We start from the raw sequence: 19,712 nt of genomic DNA, 5'->3' as shown, positions 1-19,712 counted from the left end.
TGAAAAGCTCAGTTCTATTGACCCTGCTAGTGGCTATCCCTCTCATTCATGTGAAAGTTTGAGAGTCCAGAGGAAATTGCTACTAGCACATAATAGCTTCAATCACAAATTTAAATTGGTTACAGGTTTACACAGAAAATGATGTATCTCTAAGGCCACAATAATTTATACTTATTCTTGGTAGCATGATTAGAGGTAAAATGGCATGCTTGAGAATTCCTTACCTTACATGGACACTTGTTTAGGTTCAGTCAACTAAGGATTTGTGTGTGTGTGTGTGTGTGTGTGTGTGTGTGCATACATATTTTATTTTCTACATCTGCACAGCTGTCTCCACGAAGAAGATATTTACATCAATGGCAATGTTGTTTAAGGATTTGAAATCTTATTTCTTTAAAAAAATTTTTGTAATGAATTTTAAATGACAAATGTTTTCCTTTTCTTCTTAGTGATAATTCACAAGTGTTACAATCTGATTCAATAAGAACTCGAAGAAACAGTGCAACATGTATACTACAACACAGTCTGGTAAGAAAATGCTTATAGATGTGTGCTATTGTTGTTAACCAGTGGTTCTCAAACTTGAGTGTGAATCTGGAAGGCTTGTAAGAACAAATTACTGGCCCTCAACCCCAGAGTTTATGATTCAGGAATTTTGGGGTGGGGCCTGAGAATTTGCATTTCTAAACAGGTTTCCACTTTGAGAAACATTGTTCTAAACATTAGTGAAGGAAAAATAATCACACTGACTGCAGTTATGATAAGTGCAGCTGCTGCAGCTGCAGGAGAACGAACCTTTAAGTCCCACGTGGATTTCACATTGAGGTTTGTTTTTATATATAAAACCATCTGGCTTCCAATTTTTAAGAGAACAATCTGATTTTGAGGGGGAAATTTGTAAGTTCTCCAAGGGTAATTTTCAGGCTTATAGTTTGACTTTATCTCATATTTATCTTGAATTGAAAATATAGTTTGTTTTTCATGGTGTTATAATGCCATCTCTAAACGATAACTCATCTACTAATTATCCTGTAAACATAGGAAATATGCTCGTACCTCAGTAAGCCAAAGTGAATAAATGTTTCACTCTAGGAATCATTTTGTTGAGGTGAAATTCATATAGCACATAGTTATTTTAAAGTTACAATTCATGGGCATTTGGTGAATTCACAATGTTATTCAACCACCACTTCTCTCTTGGCTCAAACAGCACACATCCTTGTCTTATTCCTGATCATAAGTGGAAAGTTTTCAGTCTTTCATCATTGAGTATGATATTAGCTGAAGGTTTGGGTAAATGCCCTTTTTTTTTTTTTTTTTGCCCTTTTTCATGTTAGGGAAATTCCTTTCTACTCCTGCTTGCTGAGTCTTTTTTTTTCCCCTATCATCAAAGGATGTTGAATTGTTTCAGAGGCTTTTTCTGCATCTATTCAGATGATCATGTTGTTTTTTCCTCTCCTTTCTGTTAATATGATTTACTACTTTGGCTTTCTTTTGTTGAACCACCTTTGAATTCCTAGGATAGATCCCACTTGGTCTTGGTGTATAATCCTTTTAATGTACTATGGGATTTGGTTTGCTATTATTTTGTTGAGAATTTTTCCATTTACAGTCATAAGGGATATTGGTCCATAGTTTTCTTGTAATATCTTTGCTGACTTTGGTATTGGGGTAATGCTGATATTATAGAAGGTGTTAGGGAATGTTCCTCCTCTTATATTTTTGGCAGAGTTTTATTAAGATTGGTGTTGATTCTTTAAATGTTTGATAGAATTCACCAGTGAAGCCATCTGGCTGTAGACTTTTTTTGTTGGGAAGTTTTGGAAACAGATTCTCTCTCTTTACTTGTTAACAGGTCTGTTGAGATTTTATACTTCCTCTTGAGTTAGTTTGGTAATTTGTGTGTTTTTAGAAATTTGTCCATTTCAAAAAAAAAAGAAATTTGTCCATTTCATTTAGATTATCTGCTTTGTTGATTACAGTTCTTCATATATTTCTCTTATATAATTTAATATGATAGAAGCTATAGAACATTTTAATGAAATGCTATAGCTTGAATTCTATTTTAAAATATTGCTTTCTAATCTTAAAACTGAGCACTTTCCTTTTTATAAAATGATATTCAACATTATTACCACAAATGCAATAATAGTATATTGAGGGAAAATTAGAACTGTTCTTTAAACAAAGCTTTCTTCCTCTATCCATTCTAGCTAGAGTGAAAGTAAAGATGAAATGGTGAGAAATGACGTTGGAGATGTAAACTTGTGAAAAATCTTGTAGGGCCTTAAAAGTCATTTTAAAGATTTTGCACTTTGGGAATTGCCTCGCAGTCCAGTGGTTAGGATTTCACCGCCAGGGCCTGAAATCAAACCCTGGTTAGGGAAACTAAGGTCCCATAAGCTATGCAGTACAGCCAGAAAAAAAAAGGAAAGATTTTCCACTTTATCCTATTTTCAATGGAAACTCACTGAAGAATTCTAAGTCTGTAATTGACCAAATCACAGACCAATCTAAGTCTGTGAATAAATTTGGACTTTTAAAAGATTACCCTGGCTTCAGAGTAGCAAGTAGATTGGAAGAGGACAAAAGTAGATGCAAGAAGATCAGATGGGCAACTGTAGTAACTCTGGCAAACAGCTGATAGTAACTTGGACAAATGTGATGACAGTGGGAAGATCCATGAGATATTTGAAAAGTAGGATCAGTTGGTGATAAATTCGACGGAGAGTGGGACACAATGGAGGCAGAGATGATTACTAGCTCTCTGACTTGGGCAACTGATGGGATAGTGGTACCAAGGAGAAATGGAACATTGGCAGAAGAGTAGATTTAGAAGGGAAGATGAGTTTAGTTTTGGACTTGTTAAGTATGAGGTTCTCTGATACCTTCAAGTGGAAATGTTATATATACAAGTTTGAAGCTTGGGATAGAGATCTGGGCTAGAGATACATTTAGGATCATTAATAAATCATTATTTGAAGCTATGGGAATGAATGAAATGACCTGCAGACAGAGTATAAGAGAAGAAGAGGAATAGGAAAAAGCTTTAAAAATCAATCTCAGAAAGTTCAGCTCATTTCAGTTCAGTTCAGTCGCTCAGTGTGACTCTTTGCGACCCCATGGACTACAGCACACCAGGCGTTCCTGTCCATCACCAACTCCTGGAGTTTTTACTCAAACTCATGTCCATCGAGTCGGTGATGCCATCCTACTACCTCTTCTCTGTCGTCCCCTTCTCCCACCTTCAATCTTTCCCAGCATCAGGGAGTCAGTTCTTTGCATCAGGGGGCCAAAGTATTGGAGTTTCAGCTTCAGCATCAGTCCTTCCAATGAATATTCAGGACTGATTTCCTTTAGGATGGACTGGTTGGATCTCCTTGCAGTCCAAGGGGTTCTCAAGAGTCTTTTCCAACACCACAATTCAAAAGCATCAATTCTTCGGCACTCAGCTTTCTTTATAGTCCAACTCTCACATCCATACATGACTACTGGAAAAACCATAGCTTTGACTAGATGGACCTTTGTTGGCAAAGGAATGTCTCTGCTCTTTAATATGCTGTCTAGGTTGGTCATAACTTTCCTTCCAAGGAGTAAGCATCTTTTAATTTCATGGCTGCAATCACCATCTGCAATGATTTTGGAACCCCCCAAAATAGAGTCTGTCCCTGTTTCCACTGTCTCCCCATCTATTTGCCATGAAGTGATGGGACCGGATGCCATGATCTTAGTGTTCTGAATGTTGAGCTTTAAGCCAGCTTTTTCACTCTCCTCTTTCACTTTCATCAAGAGGCTTTTTAGTTCCTCTTCACTGTCTGCCATAAGGGTGGTGTCATCTGCATATCTGAGGTTATTGGTATTTCTCCTGGCAATCTTGATTCCAGCTTGTGCTTCTTCCAGCCCAGCATTTCTCATGATGTACTCTGTATATAATTTAAATAAGCAGGATGACAATATACAGCCTTGACATACTTCTTTCCTGATTTGGAACCAGTCTGTTGTCCCATGTCCAGTTCCAACTGTTGCTTCCTGATCTGCATACAGATTTCTCAAGAGTTAGGTCAGGTGGTCTGGTATTCCCATCTCTTATTTTCCACAGTTTGTTGTCATCCACAGTCAAAGGTTTTGGCATAGTCAATAAAGCAGAAATAGATGTTTTTCTGGAATTCTCTTGCTTTTTTGACAATCTCAGAAAGGCTCCACCAAATAAGACTATGATGGAATGGTCAGAGAGATGGGAGTAGACTCAAGAGAGAGTAGTACCATGAAAAACCACAGAAAACAAAAGTGGTTAAACATGATAAAGACTGAAAGGTGTCTTTTGAGTTACCAAAATGGAGCTTATCATGAACTTTTATTTGAAAGAAAGTGCAGTGGAGAAAAGGGTAGAAGAAGCCAGAATGGATTGGGTTAAAATATGACTGAGAGGCAAGGACCTATAAATGGCACTATACACATGAACTTAATTATCTGGGGACAGATTATCCTTTCTGCACCTTAATTTCCTCATCTGTAAAATGGGAATATAATAGCATCTGCCTCATAAGTTTGTTGTGATTATATCAATCAGTGTAAAACACTTGGCACAGCAATGATACCTACTAAAAGTGAAAGTTGTCCAACTCTTTGCCACCCCATGGACTGTAGCCCACCACGCTCCTCTATCCGTGGAATTCTAAAGGCAAGAATACTGCTAAATGCTCATTAAATATGTTTTTTTATTAGTAATAGTACCTATGTAGAGAAACTAGGTACCTGGCACTTTTTAAATGCATAATTTTCCTTAGGATTTTTAGGCTCTTAATTCCCATAAGGTTCACCTTAATATCATGCATATTTAAAATAAACCATCTTGTACAATGGATTGGGTTTGGCAGAACTGAAGTCATTTTAACTTATTTGATGATGAGAATTTCAAGGCTTATTGGTTTAGCTTGCTGTAACAGCATTATGCATATGCTTTTATTTTATTCCAAGTATTACCTCATTATAAGATTTATGGAGATATATATTTGCCTTCACTATAGATAGGCTGAATTATCTAGGAGAATGAAATTATAATTAGAATGCTTTGGGCAAAAGCAACAAAATTCAACTAGAAGTGACTTAAACAATAAGGGACCTTTATTATATCAAATAACAAGAAGTTTTGTGAAAGGAGGTTCCAGGGTTGGTTACTTCAGTGGCTCAGTGATGTCATCAGAGGCCCAGGTTTCTTCCTTCTTTCCACTCTACCATTCTGAGCAGCCTCACTCGCCTTTGTACCTACTATTTAAACCCAGGGTTCAGAATCACATGTATAACATGATCTTCTATATATTTACAGATGTCAAGAAGGCTATATATCAATCTATTATTAGTAGTTATCTCTGGAGCATGGAATTGTGGGAAAATTTTTACTTCTGCCTTATGTATTTCTATACTATTTGAATGTTTTTCACAGAGCATCAACAATAGAGATATTTTCATTTCTAGCTAATATGTCACATTGCAAAATAGAAAAATCATTCCTAATACAAATATTGTTTTGAAAATATAATGGTACTTTGCTATCCATGGGGAGGGGAGGTTGATTCCATTATGCAGATAATACCAAAATCTGAATATGTTCCAGTCCCATAGCCTGCCCTCCATATCCAAGGGTTTGAATGCTCAGATTCAACCAGCCACAGGTTGTGTAATGTTTGCAATTTGTGGTTGTTTGAACCCATGGGTGGGAACCCTCAGGGCCAGCTGTATATTTATTGAAAAAAAATCCATGTATAAATCGACGTGTGCAGTTCAAACCCATGTTGTTCAAGGGTCAACTGTACTTAAAAAGTGTTACTGAATGCATGAAACTTAAGTTTAAGGATCAAGTCTCATACTAGACTGTCCCTAAATTTGGTGCTGCAGGAATCTAAAGTATTCAAATTCCTAGAGACAGAGATTGGAATAGTGTTTGCCAGAGGCTTGAGGGCGGTGTTCTTTCATGGGTCTATAGAGTTTCGTGTTTGCAAGATGAAAAGGATTCTAGAGATTGGTTACATAACAACACAAATGTACCTATTTAACAGTACTAATTGTACTGAACAGTACAATTAAAAATGGTAAATGTAAGATGGTAAATTTTATGTGTATTTTACCACAATTAGAAAAATTTAACTGGCACTGATTTTAATGTATTAAAATGTAGGCAGAGCAGTGTTTTAGAAAAATATGTGGTGATTGAGGGCATTTATAATTATCTCTCTCTCTAGTTGCTAAGTCGTGTCTGACTCTTGCGACCCGATGTACTGTAGCCTGCCAGGCTCCTCTGTCCATGGGATTCTCCAGGCAAGAATATTGAACTGGGTTGCCATTTCCTTCTCCAGGGGATCTTCCCAACCCAGGAATCGAACCCAGGTCTCCTGCATTGCAGGCAGATTCTTTACTGACTGAGCTATAAGGGAAGCTGTGAGCTATAAAGAATTATGGGTGCCATTTAACACACAAATAGAGATGTATATGTACAAATCTTGTAAAATCTGCTATCTCACAATTATTTTCTTAATTAAGCTCAAATTTTTCTTCACCACTGTTAGGATATCACTCCACCACACCCCACTTTTTCTTTTCTTGGCCACACTACACAGCTTGCAGGATCTTAGTTCCCTAATCAGGGATCAAACCTGTGCCCCCTGCATTGGGAGCATGGAGTCTTAAACACTGGACCACCAGGGAAGTCACACTCCACCCCACTTCTGATGAGCAGTAATGGAGGTCCTCTTCTGCTTATGGAGACTATGTCTTCCCACAAATTACCCCTTTGCTGTATCCCCTGAAACCTCTGAGGTTGGGATGCCTGTTTCCAACTCTTCCACTAGGAATTCTCTTCCTGGAAACTGTTGAACTTGGTGCAGCTCTGTCTTCTCCATCTCCACCTCCTCCTACTCCAGCAGAAGCAGGAAAAGTTTTTCATTTTCCTGTCGGGAACAGTTGGACTTTACTTGAGCAATTTGTCTGCTTTAATTTGATGGCTACCAACATTTCTTTACCTGATTTGGTTCTGCTCTACACATTGGCAACTATGAACTCTAAATCTAATTTATGGCCCACGTGGTTGTGAGTGTGTAATACATTCCTTATTCTGCTTTATGCTCTGTTCTTCTAGCCTACATTCAGTTCATGTTCAGTATCTTCATAACCCGTTTTAAATTGTTTGGGGAACTAGGCAGAGGCATTCATAAACAGAGCATATAACCCTTGTTCAGAATTTTCTAAGTGCTTTATCTCTAGTAACTCTAGTAAGAAATAAGTTAAAATTAGCAAACCTAGGAAAGTTAAGCATTTTTAAAATTTAATGTCTTTACAATATTAGTTTTCTGTTTCTCTTAAATGGAACTAAACATGATGTTTCCTCCTGTCTTAATTCCTTCACTAGAGATAACACTTGGGAGTCAGCTTCACCCAGCACCCTCCCAGGCCCCCGCTCCCACTCCTACCCTCCCTGCCCTGTAACACCATTCCTGGTGCTGGTACACTTGCTTCCTCCCAAGGACTTTTCCCTCCTAAAGTGTGAGAGAATGACACAATGGGAAATTTACTAATACACGAAAGATACCAGTGACGTTTATTGACATCTCAGGAGACTATTTCATTTTAAAACTTAGTTTCTTATAGAAAAATTACCTGAAGCAACTCCCTTGCATATACTACCTATAGTACTTAACCTTTGGGAGAATTCTCTTCTAAATGCCTTTTCTACAATTAATTTTCCAAGTTATTACTAAAAGACCAACCAAGTCCAATATATGATCCATATTTTGTTCAATTTAAAAGTTTTATTGTGGCTTATAATTATCTAGCTCAGCTCAGTTTCAAACCCTACCTTCCACAGACATTTCACACTATATCCTTATTGATGTCATCAATTTCAGTCAGGCAGTCTTCTCAGGATTTTCTGGATAAAGTTTTTCCCATTAGGAAATTCTGAGCCTTTGCCTGAAGCTAAACCGATTCCTTCCTGTCTTTTCAGTTCAGTTCAGTCATGTCCAACTCTTTGCAACCCCATGGACTGCAGCACGCCAGGCTTCCCTGTCCATCACCAACCCCCGGAGCTTGCTCAAACTCATGTCCGTTGAGTCAGTGATGCCATCCAACCTTCTCATCCTCTGTTGTCCCCTTCTCCTCCTGCCTTCGATCTTTCCCAGCATCAGGGTCTTTTCAAATGAGTCAGTTCTTCACATCAGGTGGCCAAAGTATTGGAGCTTCAGCATCAGTGCTTTCAATGCATATTCAGGACTGATTTCCTTTAGGACTGACTGGTTTGATCTCCTTGCAGTCCAAGGGACTCTCAAGAATCTTCTCCAACACCACAGTTCAAAAGCATCCATTCTTCAGCACTCAGCTTTCTTTATGGTCCAACTCTCACATCCATACATGACTACTGGAAAAACCATAGCTTTAACTAGATGGACCTTTGTCAGCAAAGTAATGTCTCTGCTTTTTAATATGCTGTCTAGGTTTGTCATGGGCTTCCCTGATAGCTCAGTTGGTAAAGAATCTGCCTGCAATGCAGGAGACCCCAGTTCAATTCCCGGGTCGGGAAGATCCCCTGGAGAAGGGATAGGTTACCCACTCCAGTATTCTTGGGCTTCCCTGGTGGCTTGGCTGGTAAAGAATTTGCCTGCAATGCGGGAAACCTGGGTTCAGTCCCTGGGTTGGAAAGATCCCCTGGAGAAGGGAAAGGCTACCCACTTCAGTATTTTGCCTAGAGAATTCCATGGACTGTATAGCTCATGGGGTCACAAAGAGTCAGACATAACTGAGCGACTTTCACTTCACAGGTTTGTCATAACTTTCCTTTCAAGGAGCAAGCATCTTTTAATTTCATGGCTGCAGTCACCATCTGCAGTGATTTTGGAGCCCCAGAAAATACAGTCTGACACTGTTTCCTTTGCTTCCTCATCTATTTCCCATGAAGTGATGGGACCAGATGCCATGATCTTAGTTTTCTGAATGTTGAGCTTTAAGCCAGCTTTTTCACTCTCCTCTTTCACTTTCATCAAGAGGCTCTTTAGTTCCTCTTTGCTTTTTGCCATAAGGATGGTGTCATCTGCATATCTGAGGTTATTGATATTTCTCCCGGCAATCTTGATTCTAGCTTGTGTTTCATCCAGCCTGGCATTTCACATGATGTACCCTGCATGTAAGTTAAATAAGCAAGGTGACAATATATAGCCTTGATGTACTCCTTTAGATATCAGTTAAAAATAATCACTTCCAGGAAGTCTTTCATAATTAGAAGAGTTTGCCACACCATGCAATTCTCTTCTTTTGTTTTGTTTTCAATAGCAATCATTTATAATTTAGATTAAGCACCATCTTGTACATAGAATGTATTATATATTTAAGTTCAAGCAATCATGTCTTTTCAATTAGATTGTAAACCTTATAAACCTAGTGTTGTACCTTCTATATTGTGAACTTTCTGGGCATTTGAATGATGATGATATGAGCATCAGTAGCATGAATTAAACTTGTTAAAATTCTGCTTGTTTAAAGATATGTATGTGTGTGGAAATAAATATGAGAACTTTTTAAAGGTAAAACTATTTTTTTTAAGATTTGGTGTGTGTTACTGCACAACTTCTCAATGATTAATGCTAATAGTGGGGCACATTGGGAGAGAATATCCAAAACTCTTTATTGGATAAATCACAGTGTTTTCTACTTGCTTTGGAAAATAGATTAATTTTTATAATATCCCTTAAGAGTTGGCATACAGTTTTAAAAAAAACTTTTATTTGGTTGCATCAGGGATCTCTCATCACAGTCCATGGAAAAATGCACAGACTCTCTAATTGTGGCATGCAGGCTCCAAAGAGGCATGTGGGATCTTAGTTCTCCAACCAGGGATTGAACCCATGTCCCCCTGCATTCTAAGGTAGATTCTCAACCACTGGACCACCAAGGAAATCCTGGGCATACAATTTTTTTAAAAATTAGTAGTAATATTTAATGTTGGAGAAGTACAAGGAAATCAAGATTTTCATAACACTGCTGGAAAGTGAATTTGTATGAGCTTTCTGGAGGGTAGTTCAGCAATGGGTATCAACAGCCTTGTGATCCAGAAATTCCAATTCTATGAATTTATCCTAAAGAATTCATTAAGGATACATGTAAAGATTAGCTTAAAGGTTGTTATCACAGCATTATTTATATGTGGCAACAGTATGAATGTCCTGCAACAGGGAATAGATTAAATAAATGACCTTTCTTATCTGTGTTTCAGTCCCAGTTCTAGCAATTATTAGCTGTATTACTAGGCAAGTTGCTTAACTTCTCTGGCCTTCAGTTTTCTAAATTTAAAATGGTGACAATAGGGAATTCCCTGACAGTCCAGTGGATAGAACTCTGTGCTTCCTCTGTAGGGGGCATAGGTTCAATCCCTGGTCAGGGAACTAAGATCCTACAAGCCACAGAGTGCGGCCAATAAAAAATGGGGACAGTGGAACAATAATAATATCTATATCATGGAGTTGTAAGAATCGAGTGATCTAAGATACGTCTGGCACATAAATAGGTGCTTCTTATTATGGTACTTCTATAATAATGGTGTTGCAGGTGAATTTTAACATGGGAAGCCTTTAAAAATGGTGTTGCAGATAAATTTTAACATGGAAAGGTACTTGGAATATATTTGGGTTTTGTTTTTTTTTTTTCTCTGTAACTTTTTTTTTTCTCATTTATTTTTATTAGTTGGAGGCTAATTACTTTACAATATTGAAGTGGGTTTTGTCATACATTGACATGAATCAGCCATGGTTTTGTTTTGCTTCTGTTTACCATGCAGTACAAAAGAGGCAAACAAAGTGTTTTATATCTAGATTTTACTTCTGACTCCTTTGAATGTTCATTTCTTAGCTAAAAAGAGAGACTTGCTTGGAAAACCAGGAGTGCTTAGGCAGGGTGGGGGAAAAGGCAGTGCTAATGTCATCCTCACAGGGATGGGCACAAGGGGATTGTTAATAGCAAACTGATTTTGTAGAACTGTCAGTTGGAAGCACAGACGGCCCACTTCTGGACACTTGTGCCATGTCAGGCGTCACCCCTACAACCCAGGCAAGGCAACACTTCCTGGCAGTCACTCTTGCTGTCCTCCTGAATGTTGTAGTACAGGGCCCCACAGCACTTTCCCTTAAATTCAGACCCAGTTTTTAATGTGTCCCCTTCCTTCACTGCAGGATACCATGGTTCTACTTAGGACCTTATCATGAGTTCCCTTGCCCTTCGTGGAGTTGTACAGTCAGTCAGCAAAATACCGAGGCTTCTTGTTCTAAATACACCGGACCAGATTCAGGAAAGCATTTTCCTTTGACCTCCTTCTTGATTGTAAGGGCTATAGCTCTTAACTATAACCTTTCAAATACTTCCTGGAGGTGACACTTGATGCTGATCTACTTGGCGACATCAGTTCCTTTCCTCCTCATTCCAGTATTATAGAGATCTCAGTTATCTTGGGCCAGTCAGTTCATAGTCAATGATAGAGCCATCCTCTGCTCTTCTACCCTTTTCAAGGGCAACAGTCAGCTTGCAGAAGTTGCCAGATGTATCAGAAATAATGTCATTCTCCAGATCAGTCTTGTACATTTCCTTGTAGACTTTTTATTTGCTGTAGCTCCTGGTTGGTCCTTGAGGAGGTGATTTCAATGAGAGTTTTCATCAGTCACCAGCCCCTTCACAGAGCAGCCATTCAGCTTGGAATCCTTGTACTGAGCAGGTGTTTTCAGAAGGCCCTAAATCACCTTCTCCAGGTGGCTGGACAAGTCTGACTTCACTGCTGACGCAAGTCCCTTTTCGGTCCTTCTCTGATAGGCAAAAGTAATATTATGCCTCTGTTCTTTGCTGTAGATGGTCAAATTGTTGATGATGATGACTTCAACCACATCTTTAGTCCTGATGGCCATTTCAGTGTTCAAAATATCCCACTCAGCATCAAAGTTGGTATATGCTTTGACTAACATGTATGCATTTGAGGGTGTATAGTGGTCACCTTGGGAGAAGGCGATGGCACCCCACTCCAGTATTCTTGCCCGGAAAATCCCATGGATGGAGGAGCCTGGTAGGCTGCAGTCCATGGGGTCGCTAAGAGTCAGACACGACTGAGCGACTTCACTTTCACTTTTTCACTTTCATGCATTGGAGAAGGAAATGGCACCCCACTCCAGTGTTCTTGCCTGGAGAATCCCAGGGATGGGGGAGCCTGGTGGGCTGCCGTCTATGGGGTTGCACAGAGTTGGACATGACTGAAGTGACTTAGCAGCAGCAGCAGCAGTGGTCACCTTCTAAACTGCACTTGCACAGAATTTAATGAACAGTAGACATTTTGATAGAACCTGGACCGGGAGCTAAGAGCTCAGGTGCTCCAGATGCAGAGCTGGCATGTGTTATTAGAAAAAACAAAAAAACTCAAACTGGAAAAATAAACACTGAAATATTTACTATGGTCATTTCTGGATAGTGGGTGATGCTTTTTTCCTTATTAATTATGTTTTATACTGAGCATGTATTTATTGTTTCATAATGAGAAAAAGTGAGTTAATTTCTGTTGAAAAAAATTAAAGATCAGGATTAATAGGTTGTGAATCTGCTTAGTATGTATGATGTTGTAATGATGGATTTGTGTTGCCTTACATTTATCTGAACCCATGATGTGTAACACTGAGAGTGAACTCTAATATAAGTTATGAACTTCGGTTGATGATGTGTCAATGTCATTGAACCTTGGCTGTTTCCTCCACCTTCTAGAAAATAATAAGAAAAAAACTGATTTCAGAACTATCTTAAGCAAAATATAATTGGTGAGGTAGGGCAGGAGGAGAAGGGGGTGACAGAAGATGAGATGGGTGGATGGCATCCTCAAGTCAATAGATATGAGTTTGAGCAAGCTCTGGGAGTTGGCGATGGACAGGGAAGCCTGGCATGCTGCAGTCCATGGGGTCGCAAAGAGTTGGACACAACTGATTGAACAAATCTCCTTTAAAATCATATGATAAATTTTAAAACCTAATAAAAATTCAGACTATTTGCTTCAAAAGAACACTTGTTTATCCAACACACATTTTCTGAGCACTCATTCTTTTCCCCCACCCCACCAGCAACCAGCTCCTCTTACTGCCTTTCTTGGCCACTATCTATCTATAGTTTCAGCTGGAATCCTCAGGCCAGTCTTTAGTTCCTTTTACTTTCTTATCATTTCTCCAATCTGCCTCCTTATCTTTATCCCTCCCTGTTTCGGTCAAACCCTTGTCATCTTTTGCCTGGTCCATGACCCTGCTTCTAGTCCCTCTTCCCTCCACCATCGATTTGTTCTGCACTCACTGCTACGGTTGCCTTTCTAAAACAGATATGATCTTCTTGTCTAAAATACCCTTGAGGTTTAAGAGCTCAGACCTATTCTTTAGGTTTCCTATTGGGCTCAAAGGCTAAAGTCCAAAAGCAACAACCTGGTTTCAACCAAATTTCTGCCTCATGCCCTACCATATGCCAAGTTTCAGCCACCCTGAGCCTCTCTGTTCCCCAAACATGCCTCTCTGCCTGAGCATCTCTTTCCACTCCCAGAAATGGCCTCCTTTCTCTTCTCTATCTAATGAATTCCTGCTCTCTTCTGTGACGCCAGCTCCAACACCCTAGGCAGAATTATTTTCTTTGTCCTTTGAACTCCTACGAAGCCTAACTTGTCCTGGCACTTACCTGTGGCCTAGTTCTCCCAACCTGGACTTTGAATTTCTCAAAGTCAGGAAAATGTCGTATTTATCTTTGGATCCTCAGGGCCTAGCACAGGGCTTTCGCATAAGGTAGGTGCTCATTAAACATGTTTAAATGCACAATTCAATGTGATCTTAAGATATAATGTGAATGTAAAATATGTTATATTCATTATCTAGCATCATCTAGCATTTCAAGAGCCAATCAGGCTACAGATAGAGTGGATAAATGAATTCTAAACATAATTCTCAAGCCTTATTTTCACACAGCTTTACATCTCTCTATTCTTTCATCTCCCTTTTGTATGGTTCTTCATAAGCTTTGAGAAAAGACCAAAAAGGAGAAAATAGTCCTGCAAAAGACAAAGGGCCAATTCCAGCAGTCTCCAAACTTTTTGGTACCAGGGACAGATTTTGTGGAAGACAATTTTTCCATGGACATGGGTGGGGGTGATGGAGTGGGGTGTGAATGGTTCAGGCTGTAATGCAACAGATGGGGAGTAGAAGATGAAGCTTCACTCACACACCTCCTGCTGCGCAGCCCACTTCCTAAAAGGCTACAGACCACTATCGGTTGGAGACCCCTTGCCTAGACAACAAGTATCCGACCAAGCAAGAGTAAAATGTGCAGAATTCCTTGAGCGTGATTGCCCTTAGTCATTCTTTATTATCAAAGTTCAGTTTCCCCAGCTAGATTCCAAGATGTTTGGAGTTATTTTGTCTGTTTCTTTAGTATGCTTATTAAATTGTTGTTGTTGTTGTTTAGTTGCTAAGTCATGTCTGACTGGTGGCTTAGCAGGTAAAGAATTGCCTGCAAAGCAGGAGATGAAGCAGATGTGGGTTCAACCCCTGGGTTGGGAAGATCCCCTGGAGGAGGGCATGGAAACCCATTCCAGTATTCTTGCCTGGAGAATCCCATGGACAGAGGAGCCTGGCAGGCTTTAAGAATACTGGAGTGGGTTGTCATTTCCTTCTGCAAGGGATCTTCCCGACTCAGGGATCAAATCTGTGTCTCCTGCATTGCAGGTGGATTCTTCACCACTGAGCCACCAGGGAAGCTCATGCTTATTAAATTAGTTACTGATTTAATGACCATTTCAATTTTTTCTGGGTAATGCCTATCACTAAGTTTTGATAATGCGCTAAAACTGGCAAGGAAAAATGAAGTGATTTTAAGATCTTTGAGCCTCGAGAAGGGAAAGCTAGAGATAAAATGTTCTATTGATGTTCTTCTGCCCTGTATTTATGTTAATGGTTATTTTGTTCTGTTATGATATATAGAGATTTTCAATTAGTATAATTTTCAGACAAGATTCAATTGGACTTTTTATTTTTAAAAACTTTAAATTTAATTAGTGCTGTTGATAGCATGCATCAGGCACTCAAGAAATACTTTAGGCCATTCAATATTGACTTAATGTTTAGAAATAATCAGAAACATTAAAGAAAACTTGACTTTTATCTTTTAAATTTCAGTTTGCGCCATCTTCTCCCAGTCATGCTTCTGTCAGTCAACCTCCATCAAATCAAACAGGTAGGAAGTTTTGAAAAACTGGCAGCTGTTCATTAAAAAAAAGTAAATTTTGTTTTTCTTTTAAAAATACCTATGGTCAAATAATTCTAAGTGAGGTCACAAGTAATTAAATTTTTAATGCCAGGAATGGTTTCTTTAAAAAAAGCAAAAACACCAAAATCCAAAACAACTAAGGAGACCTCTATTTATTTGGGTTATTAACTATTTTAATAAATTGATAGTTTCCTGAAATACTGCATACCCTTTGACTTTGAATCTAGCTTCTTCAAGGGATCTCAAAGACGATGAATGCTATATATGGAAATTAATTTTCAAATTCATAATAGTCATAGTTTATCATGGTTTTCTTAATCCCAGATGAAGAAATATTTTGACACATTTAATGATCTTTATGTGTTCCCTTCTCAGTGATCTGAGTTCAGGGACACATTCTATCTGTCTTATGTTGTATGTGTGTGTGTTTAATAGTAAAAGCCTAATACAGAACTAAATCTTTGATTTTTCCAAGGCTTAGCCACAGAATTCAAAAGATTAAATCACCATTCCTTCAGGAGTGGTGGATTTTTTTTTTCACCCAACTACAAGCAAACTTTTGTTCAAGTAGGGGAGCTTAACTGTTATTAAGCACTTATTATTCACTTAGCAATATAATAGGTCCCATCTGTGAGCTCATTTCATCCTACAAGAAACTTGCAAGGTCAGAAACCAAAGATGTTCAGCATTAACAAATATCAAGCCAAGACTTAGCCCCAAATTACTGAATTCTTTCACAGCTACTTTCACCAAGTTCCAGTGGCACAAAACCCAAACTGTCCTGAAACCCTAGGTTTTATTTCTCCAGCTCCTGCTTCCTCTCCCTCTCTCTCCCTTGCCATGGCTTCCCTAGGCCCCACTTATCATCCACTAGCAATAAAGTATGGTTTAAAGGAATCTTTTACTTTTTTAATGAATAAGATATTCTTTTGCTGTTTGTCTTTGTGAGTATGTAGCCATTTAAGACATTCTTAATGAAAGAACATAAAGCTAGTAGTTAAAGTGACCTCTAGTTTATTTGTGTAATTTTTTTTCTTCCTCTAAATTAGACCAAATATTTAAAAATTGATTATATGTTTCTATCTGATTATGAAGCTTGAAAATCAGGACTAATTTAACTGGTTGGTAATATATACTGTAAAGCAACTTACTTCTATAGTGGCAGAATATATATTATAAACATTTAAAATGAAACACAAGTGGTGGTCATTTTTGTAATATACGGAAATATTGAATCACTGTGTTGTACACCTGGAACTAACATAGCATTGTAGGTCAATTATACTTCAGTAAAAATAAATTAAAACTTTTAAAATTTAAATAAAATTATAAAACAAAAATTAAAACTAAAATAAAATGAAGCACAAGTAGAAAATGAATGAAATGGGAAAATAGAAACAACATTAACTTTCAATCTGGGTGCTGACTGAGTGGAAAATTAAGGCTTATTTTCAGCAGTTTAATGGTCTGATAAATATCTTAACTTGCATATTTCTTTACATGTATTCTTTAACCATGACTTCTTTTTAGCTATTAAACTTAACCTTTTAGGTACAAAACAGAAATGTGTGTTTCTTGCCTCATTACATTTTGAACTTTCACTCTGACACTAACAAAGGCAATTATTTAATTTCATTTCATTTTTTAGTAAAATGGGGGAACTAATAGTAGCTACATTATAAGATTATTGTGAGGATGAAAAGATTTAATATATGTGTGGTGCCTGGCACACTACATTAAAAGTTGTTTAATGGAAATTTAAAAACACACAAAAAAGAACCTCCATGTATTCAGTATCCAGCTTTAACTATTGATTACATTTTGTACATCATTTTTCAACTATCCCCTTTTATTTTGGGGGTAGGAGGTTGCTTTAAAGTAGATCTCTGATATCTTTTTAACCTTAAATACTCTGTATGAATCTGAGGACGTTTTATTTCACATAAGCACAATGCCATCATCACATCTAACAGAGTTATTCTTTAATTTTATTGAATAACCAGTCCATGTTAAATTTTCCTGATTCTCAAAAAAATGCCCTTTTCACTGATTCAAACATGTTCCAGCCATGATCTTTTAGGTCACTTTTATTTAAAAGAGCCTTCCTCTCCTGATTTTGTTCCATGCCACTTACTTATTGAAGAAACCAGGCCATTTGTCTTGTGAAAAGCCCCACATTTTGATTCTGCTTCCATGTAACAGTGTTTCATATACTCTTTTGTTTCTTGTATTTCCTACAAACTGATTTGATTATACTTGCATTTATTTTAAAATAAGCACACAGCCCCAAGTTAATATTAGGTTCTGGGTCAACATTTAAGTAAGGGTATGGTTTAAGTTACCCTTTTCCTACTAGGCAGTTAATGGACAATTTCTCCTTGACTCTAGTTGTTAGTTGTTTTCTGAGCATTAGAGAGCTTGAGAACATCAAGTGAGAAGTTAATTTTCTTTTTTTTTCCAGCTGAGATATAATTGACATATAACGTTATGTAAGCATAAGGTCTATAATGTAATAATTTGATATATATATATGTGTATTGCAAACCTGTCAGTCCTAAAGGAAATCAGCCCTGAATATTCATTGGAAGGACGATGCTGAAGCTGGAGCTCCGGTAATTTGGCCACCTGATGCGAAGAGCTGACTCATTGGAAAAGACCCTGATGCTGGGAAAGATGGAAGGCAAAAATAGAAGGGGGTGGCAGAGGGATGAGATGGTTAGATCGCACCACTGACTCGATGGACATGAATTTGAGCAATTCCAGGAGATAGTGGAGGACAGACAAGCCTGGTATGCTGTAGCCCATGGGGTCACAAAGAGTTGGACGTGACTTAAGAGACTGAACAACAACAAAGCAATGACATTAGATTTCTGTGATTTGGTTTTGAGTTTCCCTTGGAACCTGCAAAGTACCTACTCTCTTACTTCTCTAAGGGAATAGCTTAACTTGTTTTAGAGAAACTTATTTTAATCTTAGTTTGCAGATTATTTCATTCTTTCAACAAGAATTCATTGAGCAATGTGCCATTGGGTAACTAAAATCTCTCAGGCATACTCTCCTTCAGAGAGCAAAAGTGGGTGACTTACTATTTTCTTTTTAGATACTAAGGGACTGAAAACCAACTTCAGTGCTCAAGTGCAGCAAATCTCCTTAACCTAGGTTTTTACCATATACTACTCTTTGCCCTTGACAGTTGCATAGCTTTTGACCTTTTATCCTTATTTTAACAATCTTATTTTATTATAAACTATCTCATATCCATTTTAGAAATAGGCAAGATATAAATAATAGAAGTGTCAACCCACTTTTGCTAACAATCCTAAAATAGTTGATGTTGGGGAATGCTCCAACTTTCAAAGGGAGAAACAATAAGCAAAATTCTGTCCTACTTCTGGGAAAACTTGCTCTTTACTTGTGAATTGCGTGAATTACAAAATACTTTGAGCTTCTCACTATACAAAAGCATCTAAATAAACGTTAAATGGAAGAACTATACTAACAATTACATTTTGTTGAAGATGTGATTCCATTGTTTTAAAAGACTGATTAACTTCTTAAACTTCCTTTCCTAATTTCCCTCATTTTCCATAATGGCATCAAAATAGTCTCCCAGTTTTAAGATTCAGAGCCCTAGGTTCATCTTCAGTTCTTCCTTATTTTTCTACTGTATCCTATTAAGCATCTAATCCTATTAATTCTTCCTTGACAATATCTTCTCTGTTCCCATTGCTACTTTCTTCTGTCCCTTGGGTCTAGATTACTGTAATAATATTCTAATTATATTCTAATAGATTTCCTACCTCTGCTAGTTTAATCTGACTTCCATAATCAACACCAAAGTAGCTTTTTTTTTCTTTTTGTATACATGTATCTTAACAAGTGTTTTCACTCGTTAAGTCTTTTATTTTATTTTTTTTCATTTATTTTTATTAGTTGGAGGCTAAAGTAGCTTTTTTTAAAAACAACATTATTTTCACCTTTTTCTCTCCTGTGTAAAAAGTTAGAATGGCTTCCCATTACCTTTTGAGTACTAATAAGAAGAGATAGGCTGTATTGAGCACTTACTATGTGCCAGACCTTTTAACAGGAACTGTACAACCACCTCATTATCCTTATTATTATCATCTTCATAGGATCAAGAAACTGAGGCTCAGGTTAAGCTGTTTGCCTAAGGTCACACAGATAGTAAGTTATAGAGCTGGGATTTGACTCAGTTCTGTTTGGCTCCAGAATCTGTGGTCCTAACAACTATGCTATTCTGCCCAAACTTGTTAAACTCAAAATCTTCAATTATTTAAGATTCTATAAATCTGATGCTCCCTTACCACTCCAGGTTTCCTTCTTGTTTATAGTGCAAATTCTTTTCCAGCCAAGCTAGTCTCACTATTTTCCAACCTGCATATTCTTTCTCTCCT

General features: G+C 37.8%; 1 protein-coding gene and 1 pseudogene across 1 annotated transcript in view; one reads left to right on the top strand and one right to left on the bottom strand.

Annotated features, from left to right (window-relative positions):
* LOC122435820 (PABIR family member 1-like) overlaps positions 1-19,712 on the top strand; it is a 33,267-nt gene that overhangs the window by 9,543 nt on the left and 4,012 nt on the right. The window contains exons 4-5 of the mRNA XM_043459890.1: positions 450-528; positions 15,207-15,264. Of these exons, the coding sequence (XP_043315825.1) occupies positions 450-528; positions 15,207-15,264 (137 nt within the window). The remainder of the gene's footprint in view (positions 1-449; positions 529-15,206; positions 15,265-19,712) is intronic.
* On the bottom strand, positions 11,062-12,375 carry LOC122434671 (annotated as a pseudogene).

The sequence above is a fragment of the Cervus canadensis genome, chromosome X (assembly GCF_019320065.1).
Source record: "Cervus canadensis isolate Bull #8, Minnesota chromosome X, ASM1932006v1, whole genome shotgun sequence".
Classification (NCBI taxonomy): domain Eukaryota; kingdom Metazoa; phylum Chordata; class Mammalia; order Artiodactyla; family Cervidae; genus Cervus; species Cervus canadensis.
The sequence above is the reverse complement of the archived record's forward strand: the minus strand, read 5'-3'. Positions and strand labels throughout refer to the sequence as shown.